This window comes from Meleagris gallopavo, chromosome 22 (genome assembly GCF_905368555.1).
Source record: "Meleagris gallopavo chromosome 22, MGAL_WU_HG_1.1, whole genome shotgun sequence".
Taxonomy (NCBI): Eukaryota; Metazoa; Chordata; class Aves; order Galliformes; family Phasianidae; genus Meleagris; species Meleagris gallopavo.
In genome coordinates, this window is record NC_139425.1 from 5993259 (window position 1) to 6014910 (window position 21652).

The following is a 21652-nucleotide window of genomic DNA, read 5'->3' on the forward strand; positions in this document are numbered from 1 at the left end:
ATGCAGTAGTGCTGATGGTGACTGGGAACACTGCCAAAGTGACACACATGGACTGATCAGAGAATCGGCACGCAGGAGACAGAAGCAAAAGCAGCCTTAGAAAAGGTCTAAGGTCCTACTCTCTCGACTCAGGAAAATGATGGCCCAAAAGCAAAATTTACAATTCAGTCATTAGCGAGTGCATGGATGAAAATGTATCAGGCACGCTGCTAAAATAACCGTCATAATTCTGTCAGAAATTGAAAGGAAAAGCTTCTTGCTCTTCATTTTCTTGTCCATCCATATCCTTTATAACCAGAGATACGGGCCCAGTAATTACCACACAAGCACATCTTGAGAACTCAGAAGATTCTGTCATGATGAACCCATGCCTGGATGCAGCCTGACCAATTCTTATACAGAGGAGTGGTGAATTTTTTGGAGGGGGATGGGAAGGAAAAGAAAACAAAGGATAGAGACAGGGGAAGCTAGAAGCTTTGTTAAAGCAGAAAAGAGGGCGGGGAGATTAGATTAGCTAGTATTTGTCCTTTTTAGTGCCTTAAAGATGTTAAGAGGAAATAGGACTATGATGCAGGAAAGAAAAAAAGGCAAAATAGAAGGGAAAAAAGGGGAAAAAAAAAAAAAAAAAAAGGAAAGGAAAGACAGGAAGTAGGAATACAGTCAAAAGGAAACTAAAAGACGATGTTACAAGTGCAACCTACTACACTTAATGGGTTCTTCGCATAGACCTGTGCCCACTGTGTAGAATATTCTCTCCAGGAACTACCACTGTCAAGAAAGACAAGCAGAAAACAGTGCTGTAAAGAATTATAAAATTCAATATATATCGGAAAGCCTCAAAATATAAATAAATGCCACTAAGAAGTTATTTGTCTGTGTGACAGAAGCAAGGGTTTTGAGACATATGCACTTATTTAGGAAGCAGCAGATTATTCACAGTCCTCAAAAAATAAGTACCATGGAGTGAAAATATCAGTGGCAGAGAGAGAACAGTAGAACAAAAGATGGAGCTTTAAAAATAATGTTTGGAACAGATACACAAAAGGAAATGGGAAATATATTCTCCAAGGATAAGCAAGACACAGGAGATAGATGTTGCATTTAAGGTCTCACAGCTCAGTCCTGCATTTCCAAGTCCTTGATTGCAAATGCTAATTTCAAGGTTAGAAACAAGAAACACTAATTCCATATCTTTCCTGGAAAGACATGGGGGTTTTGCATTCTTTGTTTGTTTTTCCTATCTACTCAGCTTTACTTTAATTCTACCAAAGTATCAGTAACTTCTTAAAGACGGGAAGACAAGACCTCCATCTGACAGAACCCAACAACAAATACCTAGGAAATATCTTCCTGAATTTTTAGAAACCTGTTGGATGCTAGATTTACTAACCTGCCTAACAAGGCCGGTAATCTGTGAGCTATCAGCAACTACTGGAGAATGCATTTATGCCAAGCAGGTAGCTGACATGTCTGTAAGCTCAAAGGGCTTTGTGGTCAGATGCATGCATTTATCCTGAAGAACAATACGTTTGTACACTTTCATTTTAGGTTCCTGGCTCTGGATCACACTGATCACTTACTGTCTATAGATAAAAATCTGATTTTGTTTCTAATGCACACTGAATATCTGACGCGTTATGAAAGTTTCTCTTCACAGCCTTTTTTAGTATGCTGTGAAACTGCCTCACGTACATTTCCTTCCAGAGGAAATCTTTATTCATGTTTAATTATCTGCCAAAAATACCAAAAAAAAAAAAAAAAAAGGTAAAAAAACACCCTTGAGCCCTTTGCTTTATATCAGCTGTAGCTGTTCAAGAGGTGCTACAGCCCATGTTATCTTAAGACATAAGCCCATATATTTCATCTCTTTCACCTCTACAGTCTGAAACACTCTCAAAGACTTCACAGCTGGAAGCATGGCTGTTGGATATCCTGTATAAAACAGGATTTTTGTCACCATATATTTAAATTAAATGTTCTGTAGGAAATCCTAACAGATATAATTTATTTTCTATTTGATCTGAAGCTGCGTACTTTCTTCAGTTAGCAGGAAAGCAGCTGTGGGACACATGCAGATACACTGTATATCAGAACTGAAGAATATCCACCAATTGAATTGCACCTGAGCAGCAAGCAAACTTATCATTCCTACTCTGTTCTAACATGGTAATGAGTCCAACGCACTGACTGCACATGCCAGGTTTGTGAGTATGGGGATGTAAAAAGAATTAGGTACAAAATTCTGAAAAAAGTCTGTGTTTCACCAGGAATTCCATTGCTCAAGAGCTGGACATCCCACACACAGCATTAGTCTGACATCACATCCTTCCTAACAAGATAAAGTCACAGCTGTTAGGGAGTAAGTATTTACTATGGTAGTAGTCTAGATAATGCTAAATTGTAGTCCCATTACTGTGGTTTCCATTTTTCTTTTCTTTTTTTTTTTTTTTTTTTTTGGTCACATTCAGGAACAACTTGGTTAATATTTTAAATCATTAAGACTGACCTTTTGCCCTTCTATCATGAGATAGAAGGATTTACTTGTTGTTTTGGTTGTTGTTGATGTTGATGGTTTGTTGTTTTTTTTTTTACATAAAAGCTGATTATCCCACAGAGTCCATCAGCTACAGCTCACACTAAATATTTAAAATGATGGAATTACAAACATAGTTAGTACAGTGATTTTTCTCTCAGCTAGACTTACATTTCACCACATCCCACTGCAGATCGAAACTATATCACTCTCTACTTCTATCCTGCTACTTCATCCACCGAATTCAGCTTTAAGACTCTGCATCCTCACACACCTTTCCCATTCCTACCTGCTTTTCCAATTTCTAGATTAATCTCATTTTTCCAGTTTGCCTTTCAGCAGTGAAGAGTTTCTTTTTCCATCACAAACGTGCAATACAATCACTTTCACAAAGGCTTAACCCATAGTTTCACCAGCATTTCCCATTCCTTCCAGCCATAGCAGTCAGCTCAGTCACACTTCTTGCAGACCTGTCTGTAGAGTTCCACAGAGATCAGTGAACTGAATACTAACTTTAACCCAGGAAAAGCACCCAGTCACGATAGTTCACAACACTGCTGCAGCAACATTTGTAGTGGCATGGCTAACAGGGCAGGAAAGGGCAGCCCATGATAATCTAAGGGATCACTATAACTAGAAGAAAATTTTGTGGAACTACATGTTCAAGCACTAGATGGATATTTTTTCAGGATTTGCCTCATAAACAATGTTATGTTCATACCTAAATGACATTATAGATCTGTCCTCATCTTCCCAGCCTTGTGAAAGGGCATGAAGGAAAAAAAATTTTGAAATATAACCACATCTCTGAAGAGAAGAAACACATTTTACAGTTGTGGCACTGTCTGTAAAGCCACGTAAAAGACTTAGCCATGATCAGCACGCATTTCACTCACATTATCTAACATCTCCAGAAATAGTTGAATTCATTCTGGCACCTTTACAAATTATTATTTTTCATGCACTGTTAGACTTGCAGACAACGCTCAATGAGCCCTCCTTATTAGGTGACAGGAATGAGGACTTGACTAAAACCATGCCACTGTAAAATTGTTTCAAAAAGGGAGGTTTACTGTAGAGAAATCTACAGTATCCACATCAAATAACATACTGCTGAAAGAGCAGAAGAAATCATGCTGCATTAAATGACCTTGCCAACAACACAATGAGATACAAGTATGTACGTAGGTCGCTCTGGAAATAATGCTTCTATTTATTTCCATGGAAACTACAGCAGTTACAAAGAACACAATAACGCTATTTGATAGATTAAATTCTAAGCTACAAAATGCTCTTTTTCAACACAGTCACTACAATTAGCTGTGCATTTTCACAAGCCATGAACAAGAACCTGCATGCTGTGCTCATAAAAAAATGCACAGCCACTTAGAACATGGCTTGTCTTTCATGTTGTTGCCACCACTGCTGAAACACACCACCCACACCTCATTGCTCACAGCCACTGTTTGGTCTCCATGAACGTTCAGCAAGCATCTCGATGAATGTCAATGAGTGCCTTTTTTTTTTTTTTTTTTTTTAAAACAGGGAGGAATTCAGTTCCACGCCCCTGTTTCATTTGCACTTCCATGCCAGATGTCATTTTGTCAGACTGCCTCTCTGCTGCCATCTGTCACACAGCAACAAAATGTAAAAGAATATTGGTGGGAAGCCTCTACTGCCATACCGCCAACATCACATTATGTTGTGGGCCAACATCACAAAATAGGATGCATCACTTTTGGAGCAGCCTTCATAAATTAGGTAAACACAGCAAGACTGCTCTGCAATTTATTTATTAAATGAACGTTGCTACACTCCATTACTATAAAGCCACAACATCCTTGTATTATGAGTGGAAAATGTCAGGAATTCAAAATTGAGATTGTATGCAATCAAACAAAAGTATATAGGGAATAAATGTATTTCTATGAGTAAGTTACCACACGTCCAAGAAGAACTCAAAAATGTCAGTTCGCCCCTTTCTGAAGCATTATTCCGACTTCTTGTATAATAGTCATGCTTAATCCTGGCTTTTGAAGATTTGCTGGAACAGAACATTCCCGCACTGCAAGATGTGATGATACATTTCAGTGTCACTACTCATTCAGGAAATACCAAAACATTTCAGTGGAAGAAAAAGAGAATTCTAAAAATGTTCTTAAGCAACATTATACAACGTCTGTTCACAGGCTGTTGTAGGACAAAATTAGTATTGTGCCCCTTGTTTTACTGCCCTCTCCATCTCAGCAGTACTTCTCTTAAAAGCACCTCAGATTGCAGTCTTGTATCCGACAGGTTTTTAATGTCTTCTTGCATTCTGATTCTTCTTTCAAAAGTAACTAGAATGTTTTGGAAAAACAACCAGTCTTGGACATTAGCACAGTGCAAACACTGTAACAACAGATGAACATTATCTAGGGAAAAAAAATTGCTAGTTTTTACAACTAAATTTTAATTTTCATTGCATTTGTGTTCTTCTTCATGTGATGGTAGAAAAACATCTAAAATATGTAAGGAAAACCTCTACCATATTAAGTCTACCATATTAAGCAATTTTAAGTCTAAGGTACAAATCAAATCACATGATCTAAAGACTGACAAAAGAAGCATTTGAAACTAGCCCACCAAAACAATCTAAAGGAATACATTGTCTGTTCCTTGACTGCTCTGGTAGTTCCATACTTGTAAGCCTTACCTAGCAGGAAAAAACTAATTCACAAACAATAATATGTTTTCTAAACTACAGTTGTATCAAATCATAGATATTATCAGTATACATGCCTGGGGCTCAGCTCTCAAGTAATGCCTTAGAATGTAAGTAAACAGGATCATTAAATTTATAAAAGCTTATTGCCATTAAAAGGGTTCTGCAATTCCCAACCCCATTCCCACACACGTATTCCCACTCCTTCCACTGCAGTAGATTTATTATTTGCGTAGAACTTCAGTGAGCCAGTTCTACTTGTTTGCTGCAGAAAACTGCATGCAACAGTAGGGTTAGATTCAGCAGCAACAAACAGCAGAGGGAGGGAGGGAGGGAGGGAGCCCCTTTCAACGGCTAGGGGCTGTTAAATCACATTGTCTGTACTGCCCTCTTTCTTCCGCAAGACATGGCTATAAAAAGAAAATTACACACAAATATTTGACAAATTTGGACTTTCTGTGCTTTGACTCTTCAGTGCTGAAAATCTCCCCACGCAGCACCTGCCATTCATCTACAGTTCTGTGTACTTAGTTCTTTGTGTTCCTGTAAGTAAAATGCCTTTCAGCACTTGGCCTAGGATCATAGAACACCGAAGTTGGAAGGGGCCAATGAGGATCACCAAGACCGACTCCTTGGTTCTCTTCTTTTTGCACAAATCCTTGTACAAAACAACCAGGCTTGTCCTGAAACAACTTAAATCTCAAACCTGCATGCTGTACTGTATTTGTTGTCTAAGGATAGTTTCCAAAATAAAGAGTTCCAACATCTCTATAGTTCTGAATATTTCAGACACGCTATATACTTCACCTACTTTTGTATGTAACCTATTCAAATGGGATCCCGAAGCTGATCTGGATATTTCTGTAAGAAAAATACTTTAAAATAAACCTCTTTATGCATAAATTAAAATGACATCTGCCCCAAACTTTCAGTAAATGATTAAAAAGTGATCTATTTCTACTTACTTGATATGCAGCAATAAAATACTGCTGCTACTACATCAATTGAACAAAATTATTTCCCCTCAGCTTTTATGTCAAAGGAAATGGTAAAATTTCAGATATTTGGCATTTTTTCCTACATTGTTTTCTAACTTTGGTAGAAATGCAGCATCCCCTAGTGTTCATTTATTTCACTGGAAAAAAAAAAGTATGCTCTAATAATCACAAATGCTATTCTAAATATTTTTTGTAATAGCACTCAATATTCAGTTCAAGATTTTGGCAAAAATACTTCATTGATTTTCCTGATAATCACAGAAAGTCTGAGGGTAAAGTTTCCTCACGTAACAGAGATACCAACTGTTCTGATGCAGCATGAAGTGAGGTAAAGCATGTTAAAACCCATCATGGTAATAAAACCAAGACCAAGGCACACTCATCCTACACTGACTTGCCTGATTCTTCCATCAGCAGTGGCCTCTCTGAGCCTCCAAAACAAACCTGGTAGCTATGTTCAATTGTTTCTTAGTGAGGTAAGCATGGAACAATCTGTGCTGTGCTGTGATGGAAGACAAGAACTTGCATACCTCTTGTTAGTCTAGGGCATACTCTTCTGCTGGCCACATCAAGTATTTGAAATCATGGCTAAATCTCATTCCATACATGTTTTTGCCATGTAAGCTATAATGAAATATCCAGTCCTATGTAAACAAATCTTTATTGACGTCTCTTTGATCTGATTAGAAGTATTTCTTCCCAGCATATCTCCCTGGCTGTTGTACAGAGCAGAGCAAATGATTAAGCTGGGATAAGCCAATTTCATAATTTTTATGGGGAAAAAAATAAAGCAAAAGAACTTATATAAGAAAGTTAAGATTATACTGCTCAGTTTTGCTCTCTGACACAGTGACAGTGGCAAGATAATTGGTTTTGGACAAAATGTAAAGAATATAAGGTGTTTTTTTTCTTTCCTGTTTGGGTTATACAAACTGTATTTACAAGAACATTAATTCCATGTAGTTTCTACGTCCTAATTCAGGGTTTTAATTTAATACTCTAAATCTCTAAATTTTCTTCAAAACTTTGTGGTTTATTGCACTTCAGAAGTGAAAAGGATCAACAATGGATTAAATCTTTATTTTTAACCCATTTTAGGACACTTGCTGCTAGGTCATTCCACATCTAAGCAATACCAATGTAAGATGTTGACACACTACTTCATAGACATCAGCTCAGCAGATTTGCAAGAAAACATAATATATATTTATAAACATCAATTTGATGAGAAGAATCTTCAGAAATCTAGAAAAAATAAGAGTGTTTTTCCAACCAGATAAAAAAAGATCCGACTGAAAAAAATGGTTTAATTTAAATTTCAATTATTTCTAGTCATTAGTTTTCCTTGACAGACTACTTAACTTATCAATGTATTAATGAAATATTAGTCTTTGCATTGTAAGGTCATCTATTGAAATGTCAGTTTAAGAGCTTATTACATAAAACCCTAGGGTGAAATCCAGGTCCTATTATCTCTGGTGGTGCCACAGTTTCACCCAGAACGTTCATCTGTTTTTATAATGCATGGAAATTACAGTCTTTCAAGGACAATAAAATCTGTTCTAGGCAAATTACAAATTATTAATGTATCTAAGCCCTTCTTGTGTCTATTGAGTAAGTAGTGAACAGTAACAATTAATAGAAATGTTAAGTTGACAGAAATATTACAGGGAACCAGAAGTGTTTTTCCAATCAGCAGTTTCATAGTTAGTTTTGATTAGTCTGTTTTCTTGTATTGCTGTTACTATTTTGCAATCCTCCATACCTTTTTACACTGTCCATTTAATTAATGCTGAAGACATGGAAGGGAGAATAAAATACTTTTCCCTCGTAAATGACAAGGTAAATTTAGTGTTACTCAGACTCGAGTGATCTATTTGGAATATAAAAGAGGAGAAAAGGTTCAAAAAAAGCATGTGCATTCTCTCCCCCTTTTGAGCATAAACATCCAAAAGCATGCTGAAATTATTTTTATGTTTCCTTATGAATCACAAGATGCATGAAAAAGACTTTAAAAAACACAAGCCTCTTCACTCCTTATTTAAACCGTATGCTACGTTCAGGCCAAAATAACAAACTTAGATAACATCAGGTATTAGAAGTTAATGGGCTTGAGTGGGATCTGGAACAAAAGTAAGGTTTCAGTTTTAAGGACAGCTCTGTTAACAAGTGAGATATGCTGTTTTTGCAGTGCTATTAGCACGAGAGCCTATAGGCATACATTCTGTACACATAAAAATCAAATTGCATAAAGACTGGACAAAGGCTTATTTGGAAATAAAGCCAAAATTGTTCTACAAACCTAACAATCAACATAACAAATCTTCTAAGAAAGATTCATAAGCCAAGTTGGATGGTGCTTACCTTAGATACATGACAGATTTTGCTTCCAAAATTTCTATTTAGGCCTTAATAGCAAGTAATACATGTTTTTGGTTCTGTTAAAAGCCCTGCAAGCTTTCAGGCCCTCAGTCTCCCAAAGGTAAACAGATATGACTACTAATAAATGATCATGATTTTTAAACTGGATTTACTTACCCCATGACAATGAGTTTTTTCTTCACCAGATTTACTCAAACTCTGAATTAATCCATCTTGCTTAACTGAAGCATAAAATAAAGGAGTCATTCTCAGTTACTTCCAAGTAGGTAAGCAGATCTCAGGTTGATTTCAACAGTTCTGCAAAAGATACCGATTTCACTTTGCTTTCTAGATACTAGAAGAACAAATTAACAAAATTAAAGAGTTGAATAAGTATTAAGCATTATGCAGTTGTTCTCAATCTTGCTGGCTAAACTTAATTTTCAGTTTCATTCCTTTACATAAGGAATGTATGTAATCCCCCATAAATAAAAGGGATATATTGACAGAAAAGTGGAAAGGTTAGCACAATAATGATTTCTTAGTAGGAAGCTAAGTCTTTTGCTTGTTTATTCATTTAGATGTTTCCTCCTCCCCCCCCCATTAAAATACCTATGTTTGCTAAGCTCATTTATTTAAAAGATAGGACAATTAAAATGACCATGTGGGATGTAGGTTGTACATGTCCACATATAATACAGAAGATGTGGAATGAAAGAGGTAAAGAAAACTTGGGTCATTAAATCCAGGACTCAGAGCTTAAATAACAAAAACACAGAACTATAAACCAAGCAGAGAAGTTAGTAGTCAGAAAAATAAATACATTGTCCTTATGCAGACCCATCTAGTTATCTCACTTTCCAAATATTAAGTAACATAAATTCTGAGAAGATACCTCAGAAAACTAACTGTAAGCAACAGAAACATGGGGTTTTGCTGACCTTTCTTAAACATATGTACAGTTTAAGAACATATGAACAGTTAAGAACTGCTTTAAGAAACAGGGTTTACTCATTTATCAGAGTTCAATCAATACCAAAAGTGCTGAAAATGTTACAATAGACAGAAGTGATCACCTCACTATTTTAACACAACTCTGTCATCAAACATCAGAGAAGAAAAAGAAAGCTGTGCCAAAGGGTTCTTAAGAAGTAAAACAGAGGTCTGCATCATGTCTTTATTCTTCTTGCCTCCAACACAATGTTTTGCAGAAAAAAAAACCATAGATTCAAGACTTTTGTCAATTGAAATAATTATTTTAGACAACAACAATTTGCTCTTAAGCATACAGCATATGTCTATGTAAAAAAAACTTAAGCTAATATGTACAGAAGTCAGCGGATAGCTCTTGAGGCACAAATGCTAGTTTAACATTACTGTAAATCATCATATCTGATCACCTCATTAAGACTCACGATCTAAATCTGCCTTAAAATTCACTGTAGTAAAATAATGGAATTACTAGATTAATTACAAATTTTAAATTTGATTAACATGTTAAAAAAAAAATAAAAAATCTTACCTTCTCCTAAAGGAAAACATGCCTCTATGTAAGAGATTAAGTAATTGATGTTATCTGCTCCTAAATTGCTTTAGCTTTGCTTCAAAATAAAAATTCAAACAATATTGCTTGTTTGGAGCTTCTGCAAGTGTAAGAGCTGAAATTTATGCAATAAAACTACCTAAAATCTACCTATATCAAAGCTGTATGAAATAAGAGCTTTTAAAGCTCCACGCGTAAGGATCCTTAGGAAAAAAAACCTATATCCCTACGTAACAAAAGCATTCAAATTAGCTTGCTCGCTCTGAGGCAGAGCAAAATGAATGCTTAAGAATGTATCAGGTTAGTGTATTCAGGGCTATGAAAGCAGGGTGTAAGTCTGTGGTTTTGGGCTCTCCCGTCTATTGACCATTCCCTGCCCCTTTTTAGGGCATGGCAGGAAAAAAGAGAAGCACTGCTGGGAATCACGGCCACTTGTCAATCTGCAGCTATAGCAAATAGCAACAGAAAGCTACTCAAGTTTTAGTACTTTTTTCTTATATATAAAAGGATTCATTTCCTCCTGCTGTATTCCAGCAGATGACCCATCTCCATGCTCATAAGACCTCAGAACACTCCAAAATCCACTCTCTATAAAATAAAAAATTCTACTGATTCTAGAACTCGTGAGGAGAGCTGACGGCCCAGCACAGCTCGCACACTTCCCAAGACCAGAACCGCCTCAAGCGCGGCCTCCACAGCACGAAGCCGCCTCAGCACTCACCGCGCCTCACGCACAGCCCGTGCTCGCTAACGGCGCTCAGCGACGGGCTTCAGAGCGAGCCCCACCCACCGCGGCTAGGAGACCCGCATCACTTACACCAAGCCCGCCTCCAGCCCCGCCTGCCCAACTGCCTGTGAAACGCCCACCCTCTTCGGGTCCGCTCTTCCAGTTCGCCTAACGATTTGCTCGTGGTGCTGTCAATCATTTTGTTCTTCCGCTTGATTGGTTAGAACTCGAAAGGGGACGAGCGTTGGGCTGGTTATGTTTACAGCGTGCAAGATGAGGCTAGCTGGGGAGGCGGGAAGAAGTGTCGTTTGTTTTAGCGGGCCGGCTCGGGTCTCCTCAGAAAAAATAGCAGCTTGGCCGTTCTAAGCCATGAGTTCGTCATCCAGAAACATGCAGACGCCGTGTCCGGCCCGGCGCTGGGCCTCCTCTTGGGGCTTGTGTTCGAGGTACAGTGTGGCGTGCCCCGTTAGTTGAGTAAGGTTAGCAATTGCATCGTTCGGAACTAAAAGTAGCATTAAGTTCTGAGAGAAAATGACAGGCTTCCAAATGTGTACTGCAGGCATTGTATGCTAGGAAGCTAAAGAAAGTGTAACCGCTCTATGAAGTGAGCTGTTCGTACTTAGTGCTATGTTAAATACAGGGTTTTCTCTCAGGATGGCTTTCATTTGTTCCTGTTCTTGAGGCTATGTGGAAAAACCAATAAGTGTGTTGCAGTTAGAAATGACCATTATAATGCTGTAAATAGAGTTATAAGAATTTCTTTAAGGGAAACTCTTAAACATAAAACTGTTTATCTGTCTTGCCTTAGTGCTGCTGAATATTATAAGATCTGTTGATGTGTGTAAGAAGATTCACTGATTATAGAGAATGGAAAAGAGGCAGTTAGAAATTAGAAGTTAACATATTAATTTTTTCTTTTTTTCCCTCTGAGAAATGTTATAATTTTCTGTGTGCCCAATACTGCTTCTTTTTGACAGCAATAATGCTTGTCTTCTGAATAAATGTTTCTTTTAGTATATACATCTTTTTAAGCCTTTAGTGTCATTTCATAGAAGGTTTTAAATGATTTCTTTTCTCCTCCTAGAGAAATTTACATCATCCTTGTACCCTTGGCTATCCTGCCACAGAATACCACTGAAGTGGGCTCCCATACTTGCAGCAGAGTGGAACGTTTGTTGCATTGTGTCCTATACTTTGTGGACAAGCAGAAAAGCTAATCTGCTGGCTTCTAGCAAAGATGCCATCTTCTCCTTAAGAGCATTAAAAACAGCTTATTCATAGAAAAGCTAACTTCTAAGCATTCCTTCAGAATGTTATCATGTTTGAGTGGATTCCACCAAAGGAAGCATATGATTTGTCCCATTTTTGAATGAAACGAGGTTGCAGTGAACGTGCAGGAGTAACAAGAATTATGGTAATTAAGTAATTATGCAGAAGGTATCTTATGTACTTTGTTAAATATGAAGTACAAGCTTCACAGTTAAGAGCTGTAACTGTACATTTGTTTATACATGGCTCAAACTGCAAAGAGAATAGAAACAGCTCCAGATTCTGTATCAGCCTGCAGGCATCCCCAGGCATAGAAGGCAGCACAGTGAAGCCAGAACTATTGACCACTTCAGTGTTGTCCTTTTGGCATGGGAAGAGGCATGCTCCCAAATTAAGGAGTTAAGCAGTGCTGTCAGAATACCCTTCTTCAATGAAGATAGTTGGCAGTGAATTTTTCACACTCATTCCATGGACACTTTAAGTTGGCATTGATGCTCTGGCTGTTCTCGCCATCAAACACATGAAACTACTTGTATAACTGAGCAGCACAGCATGTTAGGAAATTCATCTGTTGTAGTTAATAGGGTTTTTTCCTCCCCCATTGGACCGTATCAGTTTTGCCTTATATAATTTCCCTGTCCAATTCACCACACAGCTCCTTTTGCAAGTGAGATATGCTGACAAGAGGCATCTGGCAGTAAATAGAGGCAGGATTGCTGCTTTTGATGGTGATGCTGGCTTGCACTACAGTTGATTTTTTTTGTGTGCCAGAAAAGGGAGTGTATACATTTTTTTTTTTTTTCCCTTCATGAGAATTAATTTTCAAAGCACTCTTAAAGATCGTAACTCCTCCTTCATTTCATGGGTGCATTGCCAGTGTGCTGAAGTGATATGCCACCTCAGTCTTTGCCAGAGGACTTTTTGCATTGTTGTGCCACTCATTTGCTTAATAGTTGGTTAAATGAATGCTTGTTTTGTATACTCCTGAGTGTTTTTCATTACACTTTGAGAAACTAGGTTATGTAACACCTGATGAAAATAGTTTTTTTGTTGTTTATACTTGTTTAATTCACATTTATGAAGATCAGCTTCAGTGAACATGTAGAAGACATGATAACATATTCCCTTTCCTTACAACAGTTTTCAGATGATTCCTGTTGTCCTTCTCTGATTTATAACCTAGATAACTGACTGCTTGCAAATGTAATAAATGCATTTGCTATTGGCCGTGTGAAATATAATTTCATATTACATTCTTTGCAGCAAAAGAGCAAGTTACTTGTTTTCCTCTTTTACTTATGTACTTTATACTTAAAATCTTTATTAATGATGTTGATAAGGGGATTGAGTGCATCCTCAGTAAGTTTGCAGATGACACCAAGTTGGGAAGCAGTGTTGATCTGCCTGAGGGGAGAAAGGCGCTACAGAGGGACCTGGATATGGTTTGATGTGCCAACGTTAACTGTATGAGTTTCAATAGGGCCCAGTATTTTGATTGCCACAACCCCAGGCGACCATACAGGTTTGGGAAAGAGTGGCTGGAAAGCTGCCTGACAGAAAGGGACCTTGGTGTACTGATGGGCAGTGGGCTGAATATGAGCCAGCAGTGTGCCTGGGTGGCCAAGAAGGCCAACTGCATCCTGGCTTGTATCAGGAATGGTGTGATGAGCAGGACTAGGCAAGTCATCCTGCCCTGTACTCGGCACTGGTGAGGCCCCACCTCGAGTGCTGTGTTCAGTTTTGGGCACCTCAGTATAGAAAGGACATTGAGATGCTGGAACAGGTCCAAAGAAGGGCAACAAGGCTTGTGAAGGGCTTGGAGAATATGCTCTATGAGGAGAGATTGAAGGAACTGGGGGCTGTTCAATCAGGAAAAAAGCGGCTAAGGGGAGACCTTATTGCTCTCTTCCAGTATCTGAAAAGTGCTTCCAATAGTCTGAAAAGTGAGATCAGGGTTCGTCTCTTCTCACTGGTGACAGGATGAGGGGAAATGGCCTTAAGTTGTGCCAGGGTAAGTTCAGATTGGATATCAGGAAAAACTTTTTTACAGAAAGGGTTGTTAAGCACTGGAATAGGCTCCTCGGGGGGGTGGTTGAGTCACCATCCCTGGATGTGTTTAAAAACAGTTTGGATGTGGTGCTCAGGGACATGATTTAATGGAGGGCTGTTAGGGTAGTATGGTTAGGTTGTGGATGGACTAGATGATCTTGACAGTCTTTTCCAACCTGAGCAATTCTGTGATTCTATGATGTACCTGTGTTATAGTTTACTACTTTATCAGCACAAGTGTTTGTTTTTCAAGTTGTGCAAATTGGATAATTAAGTATTTTCAGTTAAACTAAGCAAACATATTTACCTCTTATCACTCAGTTGTAGGGTCATACAGTAGTCCAGATTGTTAACAGTTCTACTGCCACAGTTAAGAGCTAGATATGCTGCAGTATGGGAATGGGCAGAAATTATCAGGAGTGTGGGGATGGCTGAAAGTGATGAGTATTTTGTGTTTTTTCTTTTTTTAAACTAGTTTTGCCACTGAAGAAAAATAATGTAAAGGTGTACTGTTAGTTACTTTAGATTGGTTACTTTATATCTTAGAAGTTAGTTGATTTTTCTTGCTTGATTTACCAGATAAAAATTCATGAGCGAGTTCTATGGTGATAGTTTGAATTCGTTTATATGGACACTTAGCCAAAAAAGTGATGTACTGGCTGCCTTGCAAGGTGAAACTTTTCATCTGAATTAATGCAGTCTCATAACTTTTGAAATAAATAAAACCCACTGACACTTCTAAACACTTTAAAATGTTGTTTAGTAGAACAATGAGTAATTTGATCCTTAGCTAAAAGGACATAATTCAAATCCTGACCCTATGTAGCAAGTATTAAAGGAATTGCAACAAGGTGAACCTCCACATTTGTTAGATATGAATAACAGTTTTGGGACCGCTTTGATATAGACTATGTGAGGGAGGACATTTATTGATGGCATAATTGTCTTGTTTGTTTGAAGAATCTGATACCTTTTTCTTGTTTCCTTTTAAATTTTCAGGCCACAACAAAGTACGTCGTCATCTTTATTACTGTGCAGTACAGTGTCACCTATGCTATTGGTGAGATTCAGTAAAATCTATTTTGCTTTTGTGTAATAGGAAAGCTCAACTATTTAAAAGTTACCTTTCTTCCCCTGCCAGAACTTCATTTTTATAGTACAAATATCTTACCAATTTTGGAGCAGCATCGGGTAAAAATCTCCTGTAGCAGTGACAAAAGTAAAATCCATTTGTAGATACCAACTTTTTTCTTCATAGGGTTTGGTTTTGTGTATGGCTGCATACAAATGCTGTAATCAGGGTATAGCTTCCCTTAGTATTAAAAGAAGGTTTGGTTGAGTTTTGGACCAGAAACTTCTGTAGTTTTGACTTGCAAATATGTTACTAGTGAGTATCTCTCTTGAGAAGTAGTGCAGGCAGGAATAGCATTTGATATGCAATTGCTTGTTCACTGGTAAAATGCAAACAAAAGTATTAATATGAATAATTTGAAAAGAATATATATATATTTAATTAAGTGTATGGACAGCTTCGCTTCATACCTTTTGGACCTTCTGGAAGTAATGTTCTGGCAGTACATGAAGCCAGTATGCTATCTGGCAAATATAGAAGAATTTAACCTGAAAACTAAACAGTAATTCAGATAAAGGCAATGAAAGCTTGAAAACTCATCTTCGAGCATGAGACTGATTAATTTTAAGATAATGTTTGAAAGCAGCTAGAAATCTTATTATTTTTCATCATGAGCTTATCAGTTAACACTCATCCTTAATACTTACTGCCTGTATGTGTGAGGGATTTTGAATCTATGTGACTTTTCATTCATAGACAGCTTGGCAGAAGGGACTTTAGTTGCACGATTTCCTATCAGCTGTTGAAAGCTATGGTCAAGACTCCTTGATAAGCATGACTGTTTTTATCAGTATTATTGCATACAATTCCTATTCATTTATTGTGTGCCTTTGCCTTGGGTAAAGCTTTCTGTTGCATCTGTTTCCTGTGGTATGAAGATGAAAATTGTTTTAATAACAGACTTATGGGAAAAATGCAGATACAGATTTGCAGTCCATTAATGAATAACTGAAACTTTTATGTAACTATGCAATCTTAAATCTCATTAGGATTACCTGTCTGGGTGCTGTTTGTCTAACACAGACCTGGATGATGTGGAAGTCTATAAATTTTCAGCTGAAGAAATGGAGATAGCATATTAAGAAAGGAAAAAATAATTAAGAATAAAACAACCAAAAAGGAAGTGAGCAGAGGTTGGTGGCATAATATTTACTGAAATTATATATTTTTAAGTTCTTTCTAGTCTAAATGTTTTCATATGTCTTGTCTTTCTGTGAAAGCACAAACGTATCTGTCTTCTGATCTTTTTCTTATATATGTTTAGGCTTCCAACCAGAGCCATTCTATGATATGTAGAGAATATTTACAACATAATAACTTCTTCAAAATTATGACTTGTTCTTCTCTATTTGCTAACAGGATGGCACACAGAGCTAGCCATATTTAGTGTTACCTTTGGGTGATCCTTGAGATTAGTGTTGTCACTGAACTCTGTATTTATCTAAATGTGAGAAATATTTCATGATGCTGATTTAATGTTTGTTTTTTTTTTTTTCTATTTGAAATCTGTCTTTTATAATGCCTGAAAACTGATTTCTCTTCATGAGAAGACTGTCATCTGAATTCCCTTCTGTATCTCATCTATTCTGTTCCTAATATGTTTCAGACCATTAAAATTCAGTTTGTTTGCTTGTTCTTCTCAATAAAGACAAGTTATATAAAGAATGTCAGATTTATTGGAAAAGAACTCTGAAGGAACATCTCAGTTACTGGCAAAGGACAATTAGTGGAAAAAGTATTTTTAACAAATGACAGTATATGACTTTCAAATCCCAGTATTTTGTCACTTGGGAGTTATTAAAGTTCTATGAAACTTCATATTTCTGTTAGCACACACACATACATATATATAAATACTGAATACAGTGTCAGCATATGGCTATTATACCTTTTTGAAATTAATCTGTATGTGTTAGTTTCTACCAAGAAAGGTTAAATCTCTTCATGATTGGATTACCAGCTGAGTCAGCACTATGTGAAATCAACTAGAAGATTTTAAGCTGTAACATTGTTTTTCCTTATCGTTACAGAGCAGCCTTTCTGCAGATGCATTTGTTTTTATTCTTTAGACTTGGAAACTGTTTTCTCCCAGTGAATAATTTCATTGCTTTTTCTGCATTACAGTATAGAAATTAGTACAGTTCTTAAGTTTCCAAGAGTACTATAATGTGGAATGGCAGATATGATATTGTAGTCTGACTTTGCTTCAGCTGAGCAGAATAAAGAACAGCACATGGCTCTCATTGCAGAGGTGGGAAGATGTTCTACATGTTAATCACTTATTTTTAAATGCAGAAGTTCTCACAGCTGTAAAAAGGCTTTAAAGGAGTGCTTGGGTTCCACTAAACCTCTAGCTCAGCTGTAGCTTCAGCCGTAAGTCATTTTTCTAGTCTGCTTGAAGATGAATAGACTCCTCTTGTATCCCTTGCTTTTTTAAGATGAGAATCCATATTCATGTGCAATTAATGTATCTGAGCATAAGGTGTGATCTTTTAGGTTCACAACAATATAGGAAAAGAATATAGACTTCAGGTCGATATGAATAGAGACTTATGTGGCTGGTAGTCAAACACAATTTCAGATTTAATTGGCTAAAAGTGGACTAGGAGAAGTTAAGTGTACTGTAACTTGTTTATACACTGTGTTGTTCCATCTGTCCCGCTACAGATTCATGTTTAAAACAAACAAAAAATATAAAATGCAGAGAATTTCTACAAGTCATTTCCACAAAAGTTTGTGAAAGTATAGCTTAAGAGATTTAATTCCTCAGTTCCTTTAGTCTGTGAGTGGCTAATAAAGCACTAAAGTGGCTAATAAAGGTCTAAATGCAACTTAGACCTCAGGAAGTTCCAGAAGTTTTCCTGGAAACTGAGAGAAGTTATGTTGGTAGGACTTCTCTTTGTTTGCTACAGTTTTGATATTCTTCATTAAGCATCTGCTACCTGACACTGCTGGAGAAAGGAGAGTAGACTTAAGAACAGGAATCAAACAAAAAGTTGCTTCTAATGAGCTTTGTACAGTCAAAGTTGTTAAACGTTTTAGATACCTAACTTTAAGTAAGTTTCAGCTGAAGGAAATGCTTAGGCTTTTATTTATTTACTGTTTTCCTTCGGTCTAATTTATGTGTTTGTTTTTCTGTTTTTGTTTTTTTTTTCATGGGAAGCTGAATTATATTTCTGCCTACTGCATTTTAATTTATTTATAATTACAGCTATCATTGTCAGTGGAGCAGCAAAATTATAAAATAGAACATAACTTTGAATAAGAAAATCAAAACCAATATGAGATACGAGCTAGTATCAAAAAACATTTGACAGAAGACTGTATGAAAATTGATCCTGCAAAGCTATTATTTTGATTTTTTAATTATTATTATTTAGGTGGGTGTCATCAGTTTGTATTTTAAAAATATTGTTGTTAATAACTCTAAATTTGTTATAGATCCTCTGTGATCTAGATTAACCCAGTAGTCATGTTCAAATTTCACTAAAGTTTAACAATGAAAATGGGCAAGAAAATAATTTGAACTTTTCTGTGGTCAGAATTTGTTACATTTCTGTAATACTTGTATTGCAGAAATGTATTGTATGCTGTCAGAGTCTAAGCTGCTTGTTTTTATGTTTTTACAAAATTGATATTCTGCAACAAAGTTTCTACAATGTCTGTTTGTTACCCCAGCACCTATCTGAGAGGGTGGTTTTTTTTTTTTGTTTTTTGTTTTTTGTTTTTTGTTTGTTTTTTTTTTTTGTGGTTTTATTTTGTTTTTTTTTTTTTTTTTGTTGTTGTTTTTTAATTGCATTCATCTTAAATGAAGCAAGAGGTATGTCTGGAATCCATATAGCATGGTAAGTCCCCTGAAAGCATTCAAAGTAAGTTCTAAAAATACAAAATGTTGTTTAGGAGCCAGAGTTCGCAGCAATTTCTAAACACTCAGTATTGTGGAAAGCTGTGTAATTATGTAAGTAATTAATTTCATTATGTTTTAGACAAATAAGTTGGGGTGAAGGAAGCAATATTTCATCTGTTGTTGTTCCTTATTATTAGAATGGGCTGCTACATCTACTTAAATTGAAAGCACAGATTTGTTGCCTTTCTTGTGCCACCTGAACGTTGACTTTCACCACAAAAGGTTCTAACAGTAAGAGAAATGGGTGAAAGAGCACTGATATTGTCAAGAAGAAAATGTTAGATGTTTAGCTCTAAGCCTTAGTAGCTGGAACACACATCGTGAATTTACTGACCGGAACAAGAGAATAATGTTTACAGCGTTGTTGTAACATTTTCTTTTAATATAGTTATCCCCTAACATGCAGAGTTACTCCACTTTGAAACCAGTTCATTTTGATTAATGTATGAGTAGCTGATTGCAACAAATATACTGGGTTTTAATTCCTATTAAACTGCTGTTTTCAGTTGATTTGTCTGTTCTTTTTCTTGTTAACCAATTGGAGTGTTAAAATGCATTTTTATTTAAGAAATCATGAAAACATAACTCCATTAGTTGTTGTATAAGCTAAACTTATGCTTTATTGAAAATTTGTTTAAAAAGTACAATCACTTTGCAGAAGCACTACAGTGTATGTTTCAGATAAGATTTTTTTGGTCTTTTTAACATGAAATCAATTGCATGAGCTGTTTTTATTTATGTAAGCTTCTCATTATTCGCTTAAGGTACTGATGAGGAAGATTCTTCCATTTTATTAAAAAAAAAAGATTATTCTCTGATGTATTACTGGTACTTCTCATTTTACTTTGTAATTTTGTTTAACTTTGTTGCCATTGAATCATCTTTTTATTTTATTATGCCAAATCAGTTACTCTTAGTAGTTTGGTCAGTTAAGCAGATTAGTCATGCAAAATGAATTGGTAGTCTAGGAAGAGGGTATGTAGGTAGTCTGGAGTTGCTGTTTGTTTATTTTTAACCATCCCATTCTCATACTCCCGTTCTTCAACATTTTTAAACATTTTCTATCGGTGTTGGTTTTCTTTTTATTCTAATTTAATGCCAGAATAACTTTTCAATCTGTTGGGACCTGGGCATCCTGGTGGACGACATGTTGGCCATGAGCCAGCAGTGTGCCCTCGTGGCCAAAAAGGCCAATGGCATTCTGGGGTGCATTAAAAAGAGCGTGGCCAGCAGGTCGAGGGAGGTGATCCTCCCCCTCTACTTTGCCCTGGTAAGGCCTCATCTGGAGTACTGTGTCCAGTTCTGGGCTCCCCGGTACAAAAAAGGGATCTCTTGGAAAGAGTCCAGTGGAGGGCCACAAAGATGGTGAAGGGCCTGGAGCATCTCTCCTTTGAGGAAAGGCTAAGTGAACTGGGTCTGTTTAGCCTAGAGAAAAGATGACTGAGAGAGGACCTGATCCAGGTTTATAAATACGTGAGGTGAGGCCAGACTCTTTTCAGTGGTACGTGGAGACGGGACGAGGGGAAACAGACATAAGCTGCAGCATAGGAAGTTTCGCATGAATGTGCGTAAGAACTTCTTCACGGTGAGGTGACGGAGCACTGGAACAGGCTGCCCAGGGAGGTTGTGGAATCTCCTTCTCTGGAGACATTCAAGTCTCGCCTGGATGCCTACCTGTGCGACCTGGTGTAGGGAACCTGCTTTGGCAGGGGGGTTGGTCTCGATGGTCTCTAGAGGTTCCTTCCAACCCCTACAATTCTGTGATTTGTGATTCTGTAATTTTAGAGTCTCTTGTACACGAGATGTTCTCTCCAGCTTTAGTCAAGCAGGCTACAAACCATTACTGTATGGAAAACATATCAAAAATTCAGCAATTAGAGTGAGTTAAAATCTTACATTCATCAAAAAGTGCCAGTTTGTCCCCAGGAAACCTGGTTGTAATGGGACAAACAAAAAAGATTCTCCTTAATCTGATTAGGTCAGAGAAACCCTAAAATACAACTTTTATGAATATATATATTCATAAATATAAATATAAAATCCAAAACTCAAGTTTTGTTTGGAAGGGTTGTTTCTCTTCTTTTTACACTGTTTCTAGTTATTTGGTAAGGAGGAAGGGATGGAAGACTTCTGTCCTGGAGTAGCATTGGAAAATGTTATGGCTCATGAAGGATATTTTTAATGGAGATGTTCTTATTGTTTCCTTGCAAAACACTTAAAAATAATAGTAATAAATCCTATTAATGGATGGAATGGAAAGAAATCTAAGTTGATGTAGCCCTTCTTATAAAGAGGTCTTGTTGATCAGTGTTTTTTATTTTTGTCTCTGAGGAGAGAATAGTTAAATGTGAGGAAAATGTCCTGTTTCTTCAGCACAGTTGATTTTCTAAACAAAATTATCTTGAAAATTTCAGGAGACAGATCAGTTT

The 21652-nt window shown here is 36.8% G+C and overlaps 1 protein-coding gene and 1 long non-coding RNA gene across 2 annotated transcripts in view; one reads left to right on the forward strand and one right to left on the reverse strand.

Annotated features, from left to right (window-relative positions):
- ZMYND8 (zinc finger MYND-type containing 8) overlaps positions 1–10665 on the reverse strand; it is a 65066-nt gene extending 54401 nt beyond the window's left edge. The window contains exons 1-2 of the mRNA XM_085241981.1: positions 10119–10665; positions 8774–8914 (exon numbers count right to left, since the gene is read on the reverse strand). Coding sequence (XP_085098107.1) covers positions 8774–8778 — 5 coding nt within the window. The 5' untranslated portion in view covers positions 8779–8914; positions 10119–10665. The remainder of the gene's footprint in view (positions 1–8773; positions 8915–10118) is intronic.
- Positions 10666–11105: 440 nt separating this feature from the next.
- On the forward strand, positions 11106–19901 carry LOC116217389 (uncharacterized). Its single transcript, XR_004161865.2, has 3 exons — positions 11106–11312; positions 15184–15244; positions 16306–19901. It is a non-coding gene; the product is annotated as an uncharacterized LOC116217389 (long non-coding RNA).
- Positions 19902–21652: the final 1751 nt, after the last annotated feature.